Source organism: Pyrus communis, chromosome 4 (genome assembly GCF_963583255.1).
Source record: "Pyrus communis chromosome 4, drPyrComm1.1, whole genome shotgun sequence".
Lineage (NCBI taxonomy): Eukaryota > Viridiplantae > Streptophyta > Magnoliopsida > Rosales > Rosaceae > Pyrus > Pyrus communis.
Window position 1 is genome coordinate 2,438,240 of NC_084806.1, and position 19,364 is coordinate 2,457,603.

The following is a 19,364-nucleotide window of genomic DNA, read 5'->3' on the forward strand; positions in this document are numbered from 1 at the left end:
TACTTTTCTTCTTATTTTTTAAATTTTTTATAATTAGATTAAATTGTTTAAAAATTAATGAATAGCACTATCTTAAAACAAACGCACCGGAACCAATAAAACCACAATCCTACGCTGAGCCGAGCCAAACAGACGGAAAATATGAACCTAATGACGCCGGGAATGACCAGTACCGGTAGGACCCATAACTGACCGGACTCCAACCCGGAATTCAATCGAGTTAATAGAAACAAATCTGGAAACAGGGGAACCACCATATAAAAAAGCAAATAAATAAAAAAGGGAGGAAAATGTGAAAAAGAAAGGCAAGGCGTCCGTGATGGACTAGGTATTCCATCCCACGCGCCCTGCGTCACATCACCAGACACACTCTCCCTATCTCTCTCTACTTTCTCTCTCTACATTGTCCCCCTATATAATCCTTCTCTCCTCGCTTTGCCACCACCACCACATCCCCACGCTTCATCTGAAAAACTCTCCTCTCTCTTGCGATAGGTATTATTTCACACATGGAGGACTACACCTCAAATAACAAGAAGCGGGTCCGAGACAACTCGGACGACTCGGCCGAGGTGAAGCGGCTCAGGGAAGACCTTCTGGGTTTTCTCGACGACTCGGACGCCGATCCCACGATTCAGGACCTCGACTCCGTCATGAAGAGCTTCGAGGAAGAGATAGCTGCCGCAACAAATTCTTGTCAGTCGTCGCCGCGTCCGGCATCGGATACGGAGCAAGCATCGGAGACCGATCCAGCTTCGGTGCCGGTGGTTGACCTGACGTCAGAGTCCGGCGAGTCAAATCCCGACCTTGGATACCTGCTAGAAGCTTCGGACGACGAGCTGGGCCTGCCTCCGTCGGAGAACTTCAGCGACGAGGCGGCGAAAGGCGGAGAAAACGAGTTGGTACGAGTTTCGTCCGACTTGTCCGGTGCCGACGATCTTTGGCGGTTCGACGACCCCGTTCCGAGTTACGACTCGTTGTTTTTAGGAAGTCAAGATAAACTAAACTTTCACGATAGCGGATCTGAATACGATGCGTTTGACGGGCTGTTCGGAAACAACGACGTGTATTTTGACTCGGCTGATTACGGCGAGTTTTCGTGGCGTTTCGAAACACTGCCGGCGCAGTAGCTCGAAACGAAACGGTGCCGCTTGGTCGGAATATAACGCCGGACCGATCTGTAAATTTTTTTTTGTTGGTTTTAAATTTTTTTAAAAGGGAATCGTGAAAAGAAATATGTAGGACAGTTACAGTGGAGTTTAGGCTGATATGGAAGATGACAGACTCACAAAGAAATTCGTTGGCGCCAAAAGAAAAAATGAAAATGGAAATGGTTGGGAATCTGTTCTTGTTAAAGGATTAAGCAAAATTAATTTGGTTAATTTTAATTAAATCAAGATTATTGGGAATATATGTGAAATTACCATTATCTCATTCAGATGCTTGACCAATCCCCAGATTTGTCTCGTCCAAATTTGATCTTTTACGTAATTGGAAATGAGGACATGATTTTTTAATTTTTACAATTTAAATTTTTGTCGTTAAAATACTAATACTTAAAGTAATAGTTTAATTATTAATATTTATATCATTTGATTTATAAAATTTGATTCAAAAATTTGATCTAACATTTTTTTTTTTTTTTTAATTTTACGTAAGACAACAATACAAGGGGTTCAAACTTGAGACCTGGTGAGGGGTTCAAACCTAAAACCTGATTAACACGTATAACTTTTTTATTATTCCTAAATCATCCGCAAGATAATTTGTTTGGGATGTTACAATTATTTATTTTGAACTATTTAGTATATGGTTTAATTATATTTATTTCAATTATAAGTAATAAATTTTAAATTCTAATTTTGTAAATGATGAGTTTGAAACCATTGAATTATTATATAAAAATAATATATAAACCTTGTTGTGGCCTATATTTAACTAAGGGGTACGGGAGAAAGAGAGTGGATAATGAACTTAAGGAATTATGTGTTAATTCCTTAGTTATTGTGTCTTTATTTATAGTAATAAAGAGAAAATAAACTTGTTTTCCAAGTAATACAAAATCTATTAGGAAAAGTCTTTTAGGACCTATTTGGTACTCTACTTGTTTGGTAGGACTATTTTCAAAAACTGAACTCAAGACTAACTCCAAAATATAATCTATTCTCTAAAAACATAAAAAATGAGTTTTTATAATTTTAAAACTTAAACTCACTCATTTATTTTCTCCCTCATCCCCTCTTGCTCCAAATCTCTCTCTCTCTCTCTCTCTTCTTCTTTCTCTCCTTTTTTTTTTTTTTTACCTTTTTCATCTCTCTTCCAATCCGTTCTTTTCATTCTCTCGCTCTCTTCTTTCTCTTCCCTTTAATCATTTCTTACTTTCCTTCCTCCTCTCTCCTCTTTCTCCCTCTCCTACGATCCCCTCTTTTTAAATCTCTTTGTCTAATTTAAGTCATAACATTTAAAATTGCAAACCAATCAAGTTTTTGAATCTTACAGAAAATTGTTTTCAAGAAATATTTTGAGAAATGATAAAAAATTTCAAATAGGATACCAAACATGCCCTTAGATTCTAAATGATTCCTAATCTATTTTTACTTAGGATTTACACAATCACAATATGTATTAAAACATATGCCACAACAAACCTCATTTTGAATAGATTTGGAGGATAATAAATTGTTTATATGTTTAATTTGTTGATGTTTATCGATGAAACGATGGGATTTCTAAGGCGGCCTTGTATGGAGGATTCAATGGGATGATGTAGCATGATTCCAGCAGTGGGCTCAACTTCATTTTTGGTCAATTAAGTGGCCCAACTTAAAGAGGCCCAAATACATTATACAATGTCATGAAAGTTGGTGCATGAATTGTATTGAATTTTTCCTATACACGTGGCATATTCCGAATCGATATTTTCTAAAGGTTAACTATTATTTATGATAAAAAAAAAGTACTAAAAATTGTATACTATCCATTAAAACTCAAACAATCGGCAGTTTAAATAACAATTAAAAGTTTTCTGTTGAATCGATCGTTTATTTGATATGAGTGATTAATTAATCTTTCTGCCAAAAAATATTTAAAAAAAAAAACCTTGAGTAATCTTTAATTTACTTATATTATATATATATATATATATATTGCAAATAAAACATTTACACCGTGTTTTAAGAAAAATAATAACTACTTTTTAGAGTAAAAATATCATTTTTCGTTAAAATGAACAATACCGATAGTGTTTCGTTAAAATTTCCTATTGTAAATCGTTTAATTTTGATGTTGCGGTTCTCTTACTAATGTTAAAATATGTTCCAAATATGAATTTTTATTTTCATTAAACAATATTATAACAATTATTAGAGTGAATCTCACATGAGAGAGAGGAGGGACCTTACAAGAGTGTATAAGTTAGAGTTACTCTCAATATTGCTTATTAGTCTTATGGTGAAACCTCAATTTTTTTTCACGGTATTAAAGCAGGTTGTCTTACGTGCTCGTGTTAGGTTTGAAAAATTGATCACATGTGAGGGAGCTTGTTGAGACTTGAGAGTGAATCCCACATAGGGAAAAGGAAGGAACTTGCGTGAGGCCCTGAACTTATAAGTAAGTTGAGTTACTTTTCGTATTGTCAATTAATTTTATAGTAGAATTTCAACTTTCTTTAATGATGATATTATTTCAACATTGAACAATTGAAATAAGCAAACTATTGAAGAATAAAAATAATTAAAGTGGAAAACAAATAGAAGGGGTGTATGCATGCCTAGCCTCTGTTATACTGGAAGAAATTCGGTTTCTGCGAAACCTGTCATCACGGTTTGGACTCATTATATTTGGCCATACATGGCAATGACTGCACTAGAATCACGGCTACACATGCGACACGCTCTCCTCCTATCCTGCTCGTCCTTTTTTTCTTAATTTTTTTCTCTACATGACATGATTTTATCAGCTCAAGGTAAACACAACTGGTCGTGAGGCCTTTTAACACTTGCTATTATGTGATTACCAAATTTATTCAAGGAGGAACGTGATTAAGGTACTAAAACATCAGATTAAGGCACTGGTTTTGCAAATGACAAAAATACCCTGCGAGGATCAAACGGTGATATCAGACACAGAAAATCTAGCTGGCCATATTCACCAGTCACCCAAAATAGGCAACGCGCCTCTTTATAATTTCTAAATCTACGCGCCCATCGCCACCTTCTCACCTGAAATCCAACGTACATTTAACTGCACGCGTTTCACAGTCTGCCTTTAGTGCGTATGCATTAGCACCAGTGTCCGCCATATATAAACCAGAAAATTTGGGATTTTTGTCGACTCTTTTCTGCTCCTACTTCACTTTACTTGCGCATTCGGCTTCTTTCTCTGAAACCCATTACGGATCACAGCCACCGAGGCTGTACGGGCGGCGGCGATTCTGTCGAGAAGAAGATGAAGATCTTCGTCAAGACTCTCAAGGGAACGCACTTCGACCTCGAAGTGAAGCCCGAGGACACGGTTAGCCTCAATCCTTCTGATTAAATTTTGTTTCTCAATTTTTAATTTCGTGTTAATTTCATAATTTGCATGAAATAATGCGCAATTGTGATCGTAATCGGAGTGCTTTCTAGAGTTTTTGTGTCGAATATCCATTTGTTTCGTTAATTGGTAAGGGATTAGCGTGTAAGCATTAAGAGATTATTTTTCTGATTAAGAGATTAATTGGAGTTAGGTTTTTGATTAGTTTATCGTGGAATTGGAATTTGTGAATTTACGTTTCCATTATTAATTTAATCTTTGTTTTTTGTTTACCAATTTCTTATCGTTGTTTTTCTTGAAATTTATGAATTTTGCGGTATGGGAGATTTTGGATTAGCATTGAGATTTCTAGTTGTAGGAAATGTAGTTTGTTGGTGTTGTAAATTATAATTTTACTTTGCTTTCTGCTACGCGGTAATCGCTGACTACTTGATCGAAGATACGATAATCATGACTAACTGATATTCTCTCTAGGTTGCTGACGTGAAGAAACATATAGAAGCTTGTAAGGGTTCAGATGTTTACCCTGCTTCACAACAGATGCTAATTCATCAAGGAAAAGTGCTTAAAGATGACACAACGTTGGACGCAAATAAAGTTGCGGAAAATAGCTTTGTTGTGATAATGTTGACTAAGGTAATGGTTTCATTTTCTATTCAGTAATTTAAGAGTAATGCTCGGGAGACTAAATTAGGAGATTAAATTTGCAAACTAAATGCTGTGTCACCAATAGGAATAAGCCCGTTTATCAACGTTAAGTAATCAACAAATCATCAACTTTCATGTCCTTTTAGTTTTCAAAACTGTCTCCAAATTTAGTCTCCTTAGCATTACCCGTAATTTAAAGTGCTACATTTCCTTCAAATAAAATTTTCCTGAAACGTGTAGGCAGCATGCGGGTTTGCGGACAGTGTGTACTATATATAATGTGTACTTTTGGATTGTGACAAAACATAGTTTTAGCTTCAGGAAATAGGGATCAAACCAAGCATATGGGTGTTACAAATAGGAATTCAAACTGGCCCGGTTGAAACCGTATTCACTTGAATTATTCTGTTAGTAGTGACAGTGAGCTTGGAAAGTAAAAATAAATAACGCAATGGCAGCACTTATCCTTGTATTATAGCTGATGTCTTGGTAAAGAAGCATTCATGGAGAGGTATTATGTTTTATGGCACTAATTAGTTTTGAAATTTCTGTTTTGAGATGATGTCGTATTCTTGTCTTTTGATTGCCGTGTTTCTTTCACGTATAATTTATGCGCAACTCTAGTAATAATTTAGTGTAAAATTTGGTTCCTTGAAGTTGGTGATGTCATCGGAATTCCCTGGTTCTTTTGCTAACTACTTGTCTAGTTGAAATTCCTTCTCCCACCAGCTCAGACCTTAGTCTCTATAATGTTGCTTGATCTTTTTTTCTTTGTCTGTTTAGAATGTGACAAGCTTCTGACAAAAAAAAAAAAAAAAAAAAAGAAAATGTTGAACGGACACAAGTTGTTATTATGCTCAACGTTTAATGGTTGTTGACTTTATATTACTTAAAAATGCTAGAGTAAGAGCCCAACTGGCGGTGAAGGTTCAGGTGCATCAACAGCGGCGACAACTGAGGTAAGAGTTTCATCCTCTTGTCATTGTTTACCTTGGTTCAGTAACCCAGAGTCCCAGACTGGCTGAGAATGGTGTGGCAACATATAATTGTTTCCGAATGCTTGCAGGCTAAATTTTTAAATTCTGATGCTTAAATTTGTTTCTTGAGATAGGAATCTCCTGTTAGTGTGACAAAATTTATAAGGATTTTCTTTAGAAGATGTTATAGTGGCTGACAAATTAGGGTACTTTTCGTGTTGAGTGCTTACATGCAATTGTTGTAATGTTTATACATAAGACATGGTTAACTTGGATGCTGGTATTTGATATTAAAAAGTTGAAAGCCTCAAATTTTATGTGTGAAACTATGCTCTATTGTAAATTTTCTCTCCCTCGTTCTACTCTTCGGGAGAAGATATACCTGATGCTTGTTTTAAAATCTGTGCAGGCACCACAGCCAAGTGCACATACTGGTGCTCCAACTGCGACATTAACGGCAACTCCGGCCCCTGCAGCAGCCTCAGCACTGTGAGTCAGAGATCTTTCATGCCATTATTTTTTATAAGTTTTAGGTGTAGCAACAGCATGTTGTTCATCTTTCTTTATACATGTTCTGTTTGTTATCATCTTAATTTCTCAGGCCTGCATCTGTTACCACACCTGCTCCTGTCGCTTCGCCTACCACGGAGTGAGTATTATTATTCCTTCTGGTGATGCTTTCTGTTCGAAATTTGGAGCCTCATGTGTTTCATATTCATGTATTTAGTTTTACCTCTGTTTGCTTCTCCCCCACCCCTTCCTCATTGGCTTTGCATATTCTTTTCTTGTCTAAAAGTAATTCAGTGTAATTGTTGAAGCAGTTCACAAACTGATTCTTACGGCCAAGCAGCATCTGATCTGGTAGCTGGAACTAACTTGGAGGGAACAATTCAGCAAATTCTAGATATGGGTGGAGGGACGTGGGACAGGGATACTGTTGTACGTGCTCTCCGTGCTGCATTCAACAACCCAGCAAGAGCTATTGACTATCTTTATTCTGTAAGTGAAGATGTTGTAATGACAAATTTACAAGTTGTTCTACCTCTTTTAGTTATATACCTTCCAAATTATGTCCTAAGCTTTCAACAAGGGTAACAAGGTTGAGTAGTATTATTGATAAAAAATGTTGATAGTAGTGATTTTCAGAACCAAAGAACAGCAGTTATCCCTGCTCTTGGATTATTGATGTCTTTTCCTTTTGATGTCAATTTCGTATTTCTTGAAGGGTATCCCTGAGCAACCTGAAGCTCCACCTGCAGTCCCTATTCCTGTGAGTGAGCAAGTCGCAAACCCTCCAGCACAACCTCCACAGTCAGCACAACCAGCATCCGCTCCTCCAAGCAGACCTAATGCCGATCCTTTAAACCTGTTTCCACAGGTACTTATTATGCAGAACTCTTAACAAATTATGGTAGGGAATTTTCTTTAGGTAACTTGAATTTTGTTGAAGCAGGGCCTTCCAAACATGGGTGCTGGTGGTGCAGGCAATCTTGATTTTCTTCGTGACAACCAACAGGTCATCTCTCTCTCTCTCTCTCTCTCTCTCTCTTTCTCTCTATCTATATGTTGCTTGTGCGTGTGTGCACATCTGTGCACGCAGCCATGCTTAAACATTGTGGTTTCCTTTCTAAATTTTTTTTATTAAAAAACCTGTTTTATAACTTTGTACTTGGTGATTTTTGTTTCAGTTCCAAGCCTTGCGATCTATGGTGCAGGCTAATCCACAAATATTGCAGGTTCTTTCCCACCCAAATGTGATGTATTTACCATCTTCTTTTGGCACTCATTATATTATTCTGGTCACAGCCTATGCTTCAAGAGTTGGGGAAACAAAACCCTAATCTAGTGAGGCTAATTGGCGCGCATCAGGCTGACTTCCTTCGCCTGATTAACGAACCTGCTGAAGGTGGAGAAGGGTAAGGAGCTTATCTTAGCTTCTATGTAGTATTTTAGTCTTTAGAGGCGTCTTGTTGGTTACATGTCTGTTAACATTTACGCACGTTTATGGTGCACATTGCTCAATTTGTTTCAGGAATGTACTGGGGGATGCAGCAGTGCCACAGGCAATAACTATCACTCGTGAGGAGCGTGAAGCTATAGAACGTGTAAGTTCTTTCTTTTCTTTGTTACTCTATTAATTAAATAGATGCAGTGCATAGGAATGTAGCTATAATTATGTTAAATAACAAGTTGGAACGTGTTTCAATAGAACATATCTAAAATGAAAACAGAACATACAGCCTTGTAGTCACCTCTATTTGAACAAACTTAACTGAAATTCATCAATTGTAAAGTGTGTTGCTGATTTTCATTTAAGCAAATACACGTACCGAGGAAAGTAGGGATCTTACAGAACTTGATGAATGTCCAATCGTTAACCTCAAGGGTTTGAAAGTGTTTCAGTCTTGTTCTATCTTCCTAGAAACATGTGGCGCTTTGTTGGAAACATTTCTACATTCATTACCTGATCGGCTTGATGGTTTCAAAAGTTTTAATTTTCTTCTTGTGGCTACTGTATCCACTCTTTTGAATGATGTTAGGAACTCATGATTTCTCCGGTTTTAAGAGTTGTCATATTCATTTAACAATTTATGATTTGTTTCCTACTCTTCTTTGAGAAGAAGACAATTTTCGTTCTCATTGACAATTTCTTTTCTCGCCCAGCTTGAAGCAATGGGGTTCGCTCGAGCAATTGTATTGCAGGTGTTCTTTGCCTGCAACAAGAACGAAGAATTGGCCGCCAACTACCTCTTAGACCACATGCATGAATTTGAGGACTAAAATCTATGGAAGATCACCGGTCCGGTCCAACCCGTCATCTGAAAAATGAAAAAGATTTGAAGAACCCCTCATCTGGCCTCCATTTCTAGATCTATTGCTTTTTTTTCCCCTTCACATTTCACCCTTCGTAGTTTGGAGTTTGGATCATTTGGGTTGTCTGTCTGTAATGCACAAGAATATAACTTCTTCGCAAATCTGCTCTCTTCGTCTCTTCTTTTTTCCCATCTACGCAAGACAAGAAATTTTTTAGTAGGATAGTCTGATCATGTGATTGGTTAGGCACTCTCACAAGCAGTGGCGGATACATGAAATATTAGGGGGAGGGTCAGTAAGAATAAAGCGCCCAGAGCACAAATGTTTTTGGACGTAATAGCATGCAAATGGCATTTCATCGAGCCTTGATAGGCTTGAGTCATTTGTCAAAGTCTTATTGCACGCTTGTCGACAAATGCCAACAGCTTTCGAGTGAGCACGTTGACAGATGTCAACACGTATTGAGTGAGCTTTTTGACACATGCTCATAGCAATTCGTCCAGCAGTTGGAGGGCAGATTTTAAGGGCAATTAGCATCTCAAATTTTCAATTGGTAACACCCATCTCTTCCATAAAGAACTTCTGAGGTTGAGGGGTGCCAAGGTGGATTCGTCCTTGCTCACAAAGAGTGGGATCCGGTATTTTGAATTGTAGTTTTGTGGGATCAAACGTTGTAAGAGTGGCTTGACTAGTCACATGGTAAGGCGTTTTTACTTTTAATTTTTTGTTTTTTTACCGCACAACGTATTTCTCCCCGTAAAAATGGTTGCTAAATAGCCGATTAAAAATGGACCATGACATGGCATCTATGGCGTTGATCCTGAAAGAAAAACAAGATAAATTTCCGTCGAGGTCCGTCTTGGTCCAATATCGTCACAAAACATCTGGAAGGCCACACATTCTATGGCACATAAATAATGGATGCAGGACAAGTAATTTACGGTCGCCGTCGCAGTATTCAGTGTGAACGCATGGTTTTGAATCTTATTTGCAGTCGCCGTCGCAATATCTTCCAAATTAGCCATAATGAATACAAAGATAAGCAAAGACCACAAAGCCACACAAAAATAGTAGTAATAATAATCGACGAGAAAATGTGATGGTCGGCAGTGCCTATATAGCCTTTACCTTCACAAGGATTTACCATACAGTCGAAGAAAACCGAGAATATATTTTTGTGAGAGGTGTTTTAGGAATGACGCCGAGGACCGTCACTCAAGTTCTGCTCCTTCTCAATGTAAAAAAGTCGGTAGGTTTTACTCCTCTTGTGAAGGAGATAAACTTTGGTAGGAGTTTGAACTAATCGTGAAATCAACTAGTTAGATCAAAATTCAAAATCTCGTGCTTTTGTATAATTAAGCGCTTTACAGATGAACATCCTTTTCAAATTTTGCTACTTGTAGATATATAAGATTTTTCAGGCGCACTCCCAATCAATCCTGCTTAGCATACGAGTTAATTATATACACATTATATATGATCTTTCGAAGACTAGGAGTTGCCTACTTGGCTACTTTCTCTCTAAAAAGATGTTTGACCTACTTCTTTTTGTTCTTCGATCTGTCAATGAAGCAAACACAGAAAACTCGCGGGGGGAGGTGGTATGTCGTTTGTTCTTCCATTTTTTTATGTTTGGTTCGTCGTTTAAGTAGCAGCTGTACAGCAAATAATAGAAAGAGGTGGAGTGCTCTTTTTGTATTTTGGTAATACGTGTCTGGAATCAAATCCAATCTTGCATATTCGAAGTCGATATCAAGGTGCTGAATATTCAACGATGACTCACTGTATTGTATAATATAATGCATCCCACCGTAAATCGGAAAGGAAGGGCATGACTTATATATTGGGTTTGAATTATCATGAACGATGGCAACTTAATCATGTAATTGGGAGAAAGTTGAGGGTTCGTAAAACTAATTGCCAACATGAAAAGTAGTCTAACTACTTATAAGCCTTGCAAGGGATAACGTGAAGCAGTGTTGTTGTTTGGCTGGGGCAATGCTCTGATATCATTGGAAAAGTTGAGGTTACAGTATAATACTATTTGGCAATAAGAGAATAGCTCAACTACTTAGAAGGTCCTTCATTCTATTAATATGAGATTCATTCTCAACATAAGTTGCATTATCTTTGTACGTGGAAACAATAATTTATTTGGACGTAACTCAACTTCGAATGAAGCACAATATACATTGATGTGTTTTTGTGCATTCAAAGAAAGTTGATATTTCACCACAAAACTAAGTAACCCAATTACTTATAAGCACATACAAAACCTTTCTTTTTTCTCAATGTAGGATTAATATTCTCAACAACATTAAATAATTTACTGCCTGATTTAAGTTAGTCCAACATTTAGTATCTATAAATATTTTTAGATATAGCAACCGGCAAGTGCCCGAAATGAAGGAAACAAGAAAATCTCTAGGGATTGCTTGATTCTGCCTCTATACTTGACAAGAAACAAAGGTTATGTCCTCTATACGTAGATAAATAAATTAAGATGAAGCTATCCACATACTTTTCTTTTACTTTCCACACACGCTTCTTCAGCCGTCTGATCGAATGAATTGAAAATAATTAAAGAACATTAATTAATAGATTATATTAAAGATAAAAATGAGTGTATGAATAACAATACCCTACATTATTTTTTCTCACGTCCTCTCCCGCAACATGAGAAGTGAACATACTGTGTGGTTCTTTGACTCATTGACTCTTTTCTTGATAGGCGTATAGAAAGAAGTAGTCCGGAGCCAAACAAATTCCTCCCTCGATGGAGTTGTGGAGTTTTAGTCTTCTCCTAGAGCGTCGTCGTCGATGAAGAATAAGAGAGTGGATATATATAGGTTTTACAATTTTGGCTTTGGAGTCTATAGACAAACATCGGAGGACCTGATTCACTCGAGCACTTGTAAATTCAGATAATTGTACGTAATCTCTATCTTTCAGTGGATTGGTGACGAGAGTTCGACAACATATACCGTCCATAACAAACCTACATCTTTTTCCTCAGTTTTATTCTCTTTTTTTATTATTTTATTTAGGTAAAGTTTATATTTGAATGTAAATAGACTAACACATTGTTATAACCAAACGATCTAATCTACATACGTAACATTCACACTTTTGCATCACAAGGGTTTACAATTAACAAACTTCATTAGGTTTTTGTAGATAGGAAACAATTAAACTTTATTATGGTTATCTTTTTTCTTGTTCCCAAATTCTTTTCGGGTGAAAATCATACCACCTATCCATGTGTATGATTGCAATACCATATTAAAAGATTGAAAGCTCCTTACCCGTCAACGTCATCTGCATCCACCACCCTTGCAAGTTGCAATAATTATAATTTCACATCTTAGATTATGAGCTCATTTGAAAAGTATTTTTAAATGAATGAATATGTTTTTGCAATAATTATACTTTCACATCTTAGGCTATGAGCTCGTTTGAAAAATATTTTTAAATGACTGAATATGCTTTTAGAAAAAATATTTTTGGGGTCTAATTTTCAGAATTAACTTAGGGTTCGTTCGGAAGTGTTTTTAAAATGATCGAAAGCACTTGAAATACTTTTTCAGAATTGACTTAGGGTTCGTTCGGAAGTGCATTTAAAATGACCGAAAGCGTTTTTAGTCATAATGTTTTTGAAACAAATAGTTAGTAAAAATCCAAGTGGATCCTAAAAAAAAAAAAAAAAAAAAAAGACTTAAAAGTAAGAAACACATATTTGGTGCTTCTTAAAATAAAAAAAAAACACTTAAAGTGTTTTTGCAACCCAAAAGCAATTCCTCAAAAGCGTTTTGAGTCATTTTAAAAATACTTCCAAAAAAGTCCTTACAATTTTACTAATCATATTTTCTAAAAGTATTTTCAATCATTTCGAAGCACTTTCCAAACTAACCCTATGTTCACATTTTCTTAACTGGAATTAACTTGGCTGCTGAACATTTCAGTGGCCATTCCTGCTTACATCCAATCCCGGATGGACACGTGTCCAAGTTTTAATTAAAAAATCAAAACTTAGATACATGTCCATCCAGGATTGGCTGTAAGCAGGATTGGCTGCTGAAAATTCAGCAGCCATGTCATGTTCATTAACTACAATGCAAAATGTCTTACTCTAATAGACTAAAACACAACTCACTATTCACATAGGTGGAATTGAGAACCTAGAGAAAATTGTTGTAGACTGAACAATCACATTAACTACAATGCAAAATGTCTTTTTCCTTACCGATAAGAAATATTAATTATAACTCTTGTGAATGAAAATTCGATATAAGAAACTATTATGACAGACTGATAATGTTGCTTAAATTTGTATTAAAGAAAAGAAAAACATCGAAATCATCCTAAACCCCAAGAACAAAAATCATCCCAACCCAAAACCTCATGAATCCAACTCAGCAAAACCCGTGAGCCAGAGTTTTATCAGAGTAAGGACCACACTGGTTTCCAGGACCCCTTCTAGCCCACCCCACTGATCTCTTTGAATCACAATCAAAATCCGAGTGATTTAGAAAGAATCGTGTACAGTCACGTTGATCTGAGTCATTTCATGGAATTACACTTGGAAAGGTCTAGTAGGACACGTGGTTGGGTAATGGGTGATCGACCACCCTCTCTGTTACTTACAATACTGCCGGAATATTTGAAGGGCCAATTAATACCCATTACCCATGCATATGTAGATGAACAAGTTTATCTAAATATGATTTATCTTAAGATTAATTATTTCCACTGATTAGTGATTACCATCTCCATGATATGTCTTTCACGCTAGTGATATTTTCAAGCATTCTATTTGTTGTAAATGATTGGTTTTGGTGACTTTTTCAGTTTTCACCAGTTCACAACCTCTTGCTAGCGTCATGCCTCACGTCAAGCGCACTATGCATTGCACGCCCTCTATCATTTAGCTACGGTTTTCTTTGTAGTTTTGTGTTTCAATATTTGTTTGTTCCTCTCCTGCCCCATCGTGGAATGCTTGGCTGCATTTGGTAAATCGAATCCCCCAGTGTCACAGTGTGAACAATTGACTTATTGGCTTAACTTATTTGATCTATACATGGAAATTAAAATGCGTGCAGGTCCTCCGTGAACTAATATTATATAAAACGAACATCAATAGTTAGTTAATAATGACGTTCAAGATATTGATGAGGATGGCAAGAATCTGCAACGTAAAAGCCTAATTTGGATGATCATGTGAATCATGATGCGATTGAATTTGAAGTTGTTCAGTAATTGCTTGACAAATGGTCATATATTTTGAACTCATCTTTACTTAGAAAAAACTTCTCGCTCGCAAAAAGTGAGTGCAGAAATTTTAGTTATATATACTTTTATCTTTATTTGTAGACCTGTGTTCATAACTTCATGTTATATATTGCAGGCATATTTAGTTAACAAATATGATTTCATTGGTTAACCTAAAGCATTTTCACTTAATTTGTTTTACAAAAGACCATGATTCATGACCATTTTGATTTGCACCATAGCCAAGATATCTAAATTCTAAAAATTAATGTTAGTTCCCAAATTGTCCGAAAAGCGAAAGGAATGCTTGATTGATATATGGTCCATGAGATTAAAAATCAATAGAAATGGTCCATGAGATTGTCTACCATCCATGATTTTGGTCATTCTGTTAAAAACTCTTTGGGCAATTTTCAAAGTTTCGTAACTCAATCGGTTCTTAACCAAATTCGACCCATAATATATCAAAATGAATATAAGAAAGTGTAGAACAATATTATTCTTATTTGGAAGCCCAATGATTGCCGGAGATGGCCAGAAAATAGTCTGAAAGGTGACTGATTATTAATTCATCATCATCAACGAGATTTAAACTTAAGATTTCTCACTTACAAAAGAATAAAAATACTATTAGACCGTTGCATTAAATGACTCGTCTATAATAACTTTAGACTATAGCAAAAAATTCTTTAAGTGGAGGAACAGAGGGAAGGTAACCGAACAAAAGAAATAATGCAAAAAATTCTTTAGTGGTGGATCAACTCTATTGATAACTTTTATCTTTTAACTTTGTGTGTCGGATTCAAACTCATCTCTTCTCCTCCTCTAATCTAACTTGTAATAATAGAAAAACAAATATAGAAGTGAAGCTTTCAAATGCACGTATGGCTAGCTATAGTCGACTATTGTTTAGTTTTTTTGGTACAAGCCTTTCAGCTTGCCAATAATCGTGAGGAAATTAAAGCCATGCGCCAGTCCCTCGGCATTACAAGAGACAAGTTATGAAAACTGTAAATTGGTATACTCGTCTGTCCATATACATGCTACCTTCTCTTGTCTTGGTTTAAAAAATTGTCAAAAATCAAAATCTCTGCTGCATTCCATTTTTTTTTTTACCATTTTTTATAGGCCACAATTTGCCTACCCCACCCATACTCGCAAAACAAAACAAAAAGAACAAAGAAATAAAAATAAATATACAATAATTAGCAATAATACCATCAATATTATGGAACACATTTGTGGCCACGTATACATGAAAGAGTAATAGGCGTAAGCGTAACTCAAACAAGTTACTCTGCTAAGTGCTAACTCTATCCTTTCCTTCATATCATTGCCTATAAATAATGGAGCTTCGTTGGTCACTTTAAAGCAGTATAGGAGAAAGACCAAAACTAGAAGATGGAGGAGCAAGGCAGCAGCCATGCTGCAAGGAAGAAGGGAGGCTTGGTCACAATGCCCTTCATCTTTGGTAAGAGCTAATAATATTTACCGTTTTCAAATTTCCGTTGGAGTTTAGTTTACGATAGTGTGCTCTTTTCTTTGCACTGTAATTTGAATATTTTTATATATTTAGATGAATTTAGTGTAGATTATCTTGCCGTTGTCAACTTCTTATTCTTTCTCTCTTTATTTAGTTTGATTTTAATTAACTATGTTATTAATCAGTGGATTGTTATTGTTGGATTTTGTGCGTGTGTAGCTAATGAGGTTTGTGAGAAGTTGGCTGTGGTGGGATTCCATGCAAACATGATAAGCTACTTGACAACGCAGCTTCATATGCCGTTAACAAAAGCAGCCAACACCCTTACCAGTATTGGTGGCACTGCAAGCTTGACCCCCTTGCTTGGCGCCTTTATTTCTGATGCCTACATTGGCCGCTTCTGGACTATCACTATTTCTTCCATTATATACCAGATTGTAATTCTCTCTCTCTCTCTCTCTCTCTCTCTCTACATATATATATATATATATATATGGCTATAGCTATATATCAAGCACTACGAGTATTACGAGTTTGTAACTCAATTGATTAATTAATATTGTATTTACTTGTGCAATTTAGTTGGTTAAGATAATATTTAAGTTTTATTTCTTAGTTATCAAACACCATAAGGGCTTATAATTCATTGATTACTCATGCATGTGCTTGAAGTACTTTCACAAAAGTTCTTATCAACACCATGGAGTCTTTTTCGTGACTCGAGTATAAGAAAAAGAATTCTCTCAAAAAAAAAAAAAAAAAAAAAAAAAAAAAAGAGTATAAGAAAATGAACAAAGATCTAGAATTTGTCACAAAGTTAAATAGTTAAAATTACTAAAAAGTATATCCAATATGATTGAGTTGAATTTTTTAACTCATTGTTACAATCAGGCTCTTAGAATATTGATAAATTACCTTGTCAATTTTATTTATTTATTAATTAAATACTAATTCCTATTAACGATTTGTACAATTAATCAATGAACCAGGGAATGATTTGCTTAACAGTATCAGCAGTACTTCCACAACTGAGACCTCCCCCATGCACCCACGACCAAGTTTGCGAAGAAGCCGACGGAGGGCAGCTAGCAATTCTGTATGTCTCCCTCTTACTAGGAGCACTCGGGTCGGGCGGAATCCGACCCTGCGTCGTGGCATTCGGGGCAGATCAGTTCGACGAGAATGACGAAAAACAAACCACCAAGACGTGGAACTACTTCAACTGGTACTATTTTGTGATGGGGGTATCGATATTAGTGTCTGTCACGGTGCTTGTGTATATTCAAGATAACATTGGATGGGGCTGGGGACTTGGAATTCCAACAATAGCCATGTTTCTCTCAGTTATTGCGTTTGTGATCGGGTACCCGCTTTACCGGCACTTGGCTCCGGCCGGGAGTCCGTTTACCCGGTTGATACAAGTGTCGGTGGCTGCCTACAAGAAGAGAAAGCTGTCTATGGTGTCTGATCCTAGAATGTTGTACCAGAACGATGAACTTGACGGTCCTATTTCTATTGGTGGAAAGCTTCTTCACACCAAGCATTTGAAGTAACTCTCTCTCTCTCTCTCTCTCTCAAAGTGCTGTGGTACTTTTTACCTGCTTTTTTAATTACTTGGCGAAATTGGCTTGTCCCCTTCTTTTACCGAGAAGGGATGCTACCACCATCATCCCCACCTCCTAAGTCACCTTTGAAATTTCCACACCGTGGCTCAACTTAGCTTCACATGTGTGTTAATATAAACCATTAGTTAACTGATAGACAGTTTAGATTTAATAGAATTCATATTACGATAATTGCATAAGACTGAATCTAAACAGTTAATTAAATTGATTATTTGTATGATATAAGGCCACTTATCTTGATATCTAGACTGTTTGGCAATATAACATTACCCTAAACCATAACATTACGTATGGTGATCAAATAATGCAGATTTCTTGACAAGGCAGCGATAGCGACGGAGGAGGACAATCTCAAGTCCCCAAACTTATGGAGGATCAACACCGTTCATCGCATCGAAGAACTGAAATCCGTGATCAGAATGGGACCTATATGGGGAACAGGAATACTCCTCACCACAGCCTATGCCCAACAAGGCACATTCGTACTCCAACAAGCCAAAACCATGGACAGGCACCTCACAAAGTCCTTTGAAATCCCTGCAGCCTCCATGTCAGTCTTTACTATAGTCACCATGCTCTCCACCCTCGCATTGTACGACCGCCTCTTCATTCCGGTGGCTAGAAAGTTCACCGGGCTAGAGCGGGGAATAACATACCTCCAGAGAATGGGAATAGGGTTTTTCATTTCGATATTCGCTACATTGGTCGGCGGATTTGTCGAAATAAAGCGAAAAGAGGCGGCTTTTGCACACGGGTTGGTCGATCATCCTCATGATATAATCCCCATTTCAGTGTTTTGGTTAGTTCCTCAGTATGCCCTTCATGGGATAGCTGAAGCATTCATGTCAATCGGGCACCTCGAGTTTTTCTATGACCAGTCGCCGGAGAGCATGAGAAGCACCGCTGCTGCGCTGTTTTCGACCTCTATCTCTGTCGGGAACTACGTGAGCACCATTTTGGTGTCACTGGTGCACAAATTTAGTGCTGGCCCTAATGGATCGAACTGGCTGCCGGATAATAATTTGAACAAAGGGAAGTTGGAGAACTTCTATTGGTTAATCACGATATTACAAGTTGTTAATCTTATTTACTACATAATTTGTGCCAAAACGTATACGTTTAAGTCGATTCAGGTCGTAAATAAAGAAGGTGCTGAATCTGGAGAAAATCAAGTGGAGCTTGCCAATAAGGCGCAATTGGCTTAATTAGTATCTGTTAATTAAATAATTAGTGCGGAGGCAGGTAGTCATTTGTCATAGTTAATATAACTAGTAACTAGATGCTCGCATTTTATTTTTAGTGTATAGAAATGAGAAGAATACCTACTTTGGATTAATAAAATTATAAATGAAACATCCAGTTTGTATGATCTTTATATTATGTATATTAAAATCTTGGAAGCAGACAAATTTCACCAATTCTTACTCTTGTTTTCTTTTTCCCTTTTTTTGTTCTTTTTTGTCCCCTAAAATTTTCTCATCACACAATATCGACTATATCAAGACCTCTAAAATTTTCTCATCACACAATATCGACTACATATTTATACATATAACACGTGCACATGGTACAACTGTCACATAAAAATTTAAAAAATTATTATAATGAGGATGTTATATGGCATGTTGCCATCTTCGCCGTATATCATAAAATGGACGAAAGTGAAATAATGTATATTGGTCAATTCTATTAAAAAAATAAAGCATTGATACATCATTTGATAAACAAATTTGCTGCATAAATTTACTTTTTGCATTGCTGATTTTCTTTTCTAGAATTAATTAGTTTACTGTATTTTCAATTAGTTATTTTTGGTCAATGTATCTTCAATTTAGTTTAAACAACAAAAAACACGTAGGAAGTAACATATGGGCTGTGGATTCAATTTTGGTTGATCTTAAAAGGGCCTTGAACCCAGCCCGTTTTAAAATTAGACCTGGCTTGAAGATTTAAAACAACCACCTAGGCCCTAATTCAATCACCGTCTAGACGCATAAACAATAAGAAAGATAAAGA

The 19,364-nt window shown here is 36.5% G+C and overlaps 3 protein-coding genes across 3 annotated transcripts; all 3 read left to right on the forward strand.

Annotated features, from left to right (window-relative positions):
• Nucleotides 1-444: 444 nt before the first annotated feature.
• On the forward strand, nt 445-1,438 carry LOC137731518 (uncharacterized). Its single transcript, XM_068470640.1, has one exon. It carries the CDS (start codon nt 510-512, stop codon nt 1,128-1,130), a length of 621 nt encoding a protein of 206 aa, XP_068326741.1. The 5' UTR covers nt 445-509; the 3' UTR covers nt 1,131-1,438.
• A 2,883-nt stretch (nt 1,439-4,321) lies between these two features.
• LOC137731873 (ubiquitin receptor RAD23d-like) lies at nt 4,322-9,158 on the forward strand. Its single transcript, XM_068471116.1, has 12 exons — nt 4,322-4,512; nt 5,008-5,169; nt 6,084-6,140; nt 6,568-6,647; nt 6,760-6,807; nt 6,980-7,157; nt 7,384-7,536; nt 7,612-7,674; nt 7,847-7,894; nt 7,965-8,074; nt 8,191-8,263; nt 8,823-9,158. Exons 1-12 carry the CDS (start codon nt 4,447-4,449, stop codon nt 8,937-8,939), a joined length of 1,155 nt encoding a protein of 384 aa, XP_068327217.1. The 5' UTR covers nt 4,322-4,446; the 3' UTR covers nt 8,940-9,158.
• A 6,461-nt stretch (nt 9,159-15,619) lies between these two features.
• LOC137732028 (protein NRT1/ PTR FAMILY 3.1-like) lies at nt 15,620-18,717 on the forward strand. The gene is made up of 4 exons (XM_068471313.1): nt 15,620-15,711; nt 15,943-16,160; nt 16,713-17,272; nt 17,659-18,717. Exons 1-4 carry the CDS (start codon nt 15,642-15,644, stop codon nt 18,551-18,553), a joined length of 1,743 nt encoding a protein of 580 aa, XP_068327414.1. The 5' UTR covers nt 15,620-15,641; the 3' UTR covers nt 18,554-18,717.
• Nucleotides 18,718-19,364: the final 647 nt, after the last annotated feature.

What these genes read in the sequence shown, in the direction of transcription:
- LOC137731518 (XM_068470640.1), top strand. Translation starts at nt 510, where the DNA reads ATGGAGGACTACACCTCAAATAACAAGAAGCGGGTCCGAGACAACTCG.
- LOC137731873 (XM_068471116.1), top strand. Translation starts at nt 4,447, where the DNA reads ATGAAGATCTTCGTCAAGACTCTCAAGGGAACGCACTTCGACCTCGAA. An exon ending in GTCGCTTCGCCTACCACGGA is followed by an intron (nt 6,808 to 6,979) that starts GTGAGTATTATT and finishes TTGTTGAAGCAG; the next exon opens with TTCACAAACTGATTCTTACG. An exon ending in AGCGTGAAGCTATAGAACGT is followed by an intron (nt 8,264 to 8,822) that starts GTAAGTTCTTTC and finishes TTTCTCGCCCAG; the next exon opens with CTTGAAGCAATGGGGTTCGC.
- LOC137732028 (XM_068471313.1), top strand. Translation starts at nt 15,642, where the DNA reads ATGGAGGAGCAAGGCAGCAGCCATGCTGCAAGGAAGAAGGGAGGCTTG. An exon ending in CACAATGCCCTTCATCTTTG is followed by an intron (nt 15,712 to 15,942) that starts GTAAGAGCTAAT and finishes GTGCGTGTGTAG; the next exon opens with CTAATGAGGTTTGTGAGAAG. An exon ending in CTTCCATTATATACCAGATT is followed by an intron (nt 16,161 to 16,712) that starts GTAATTCTCTCT and finishes TCAATGAACCAG; the next exon opens with GGAATGATTTGCTTAACAGT.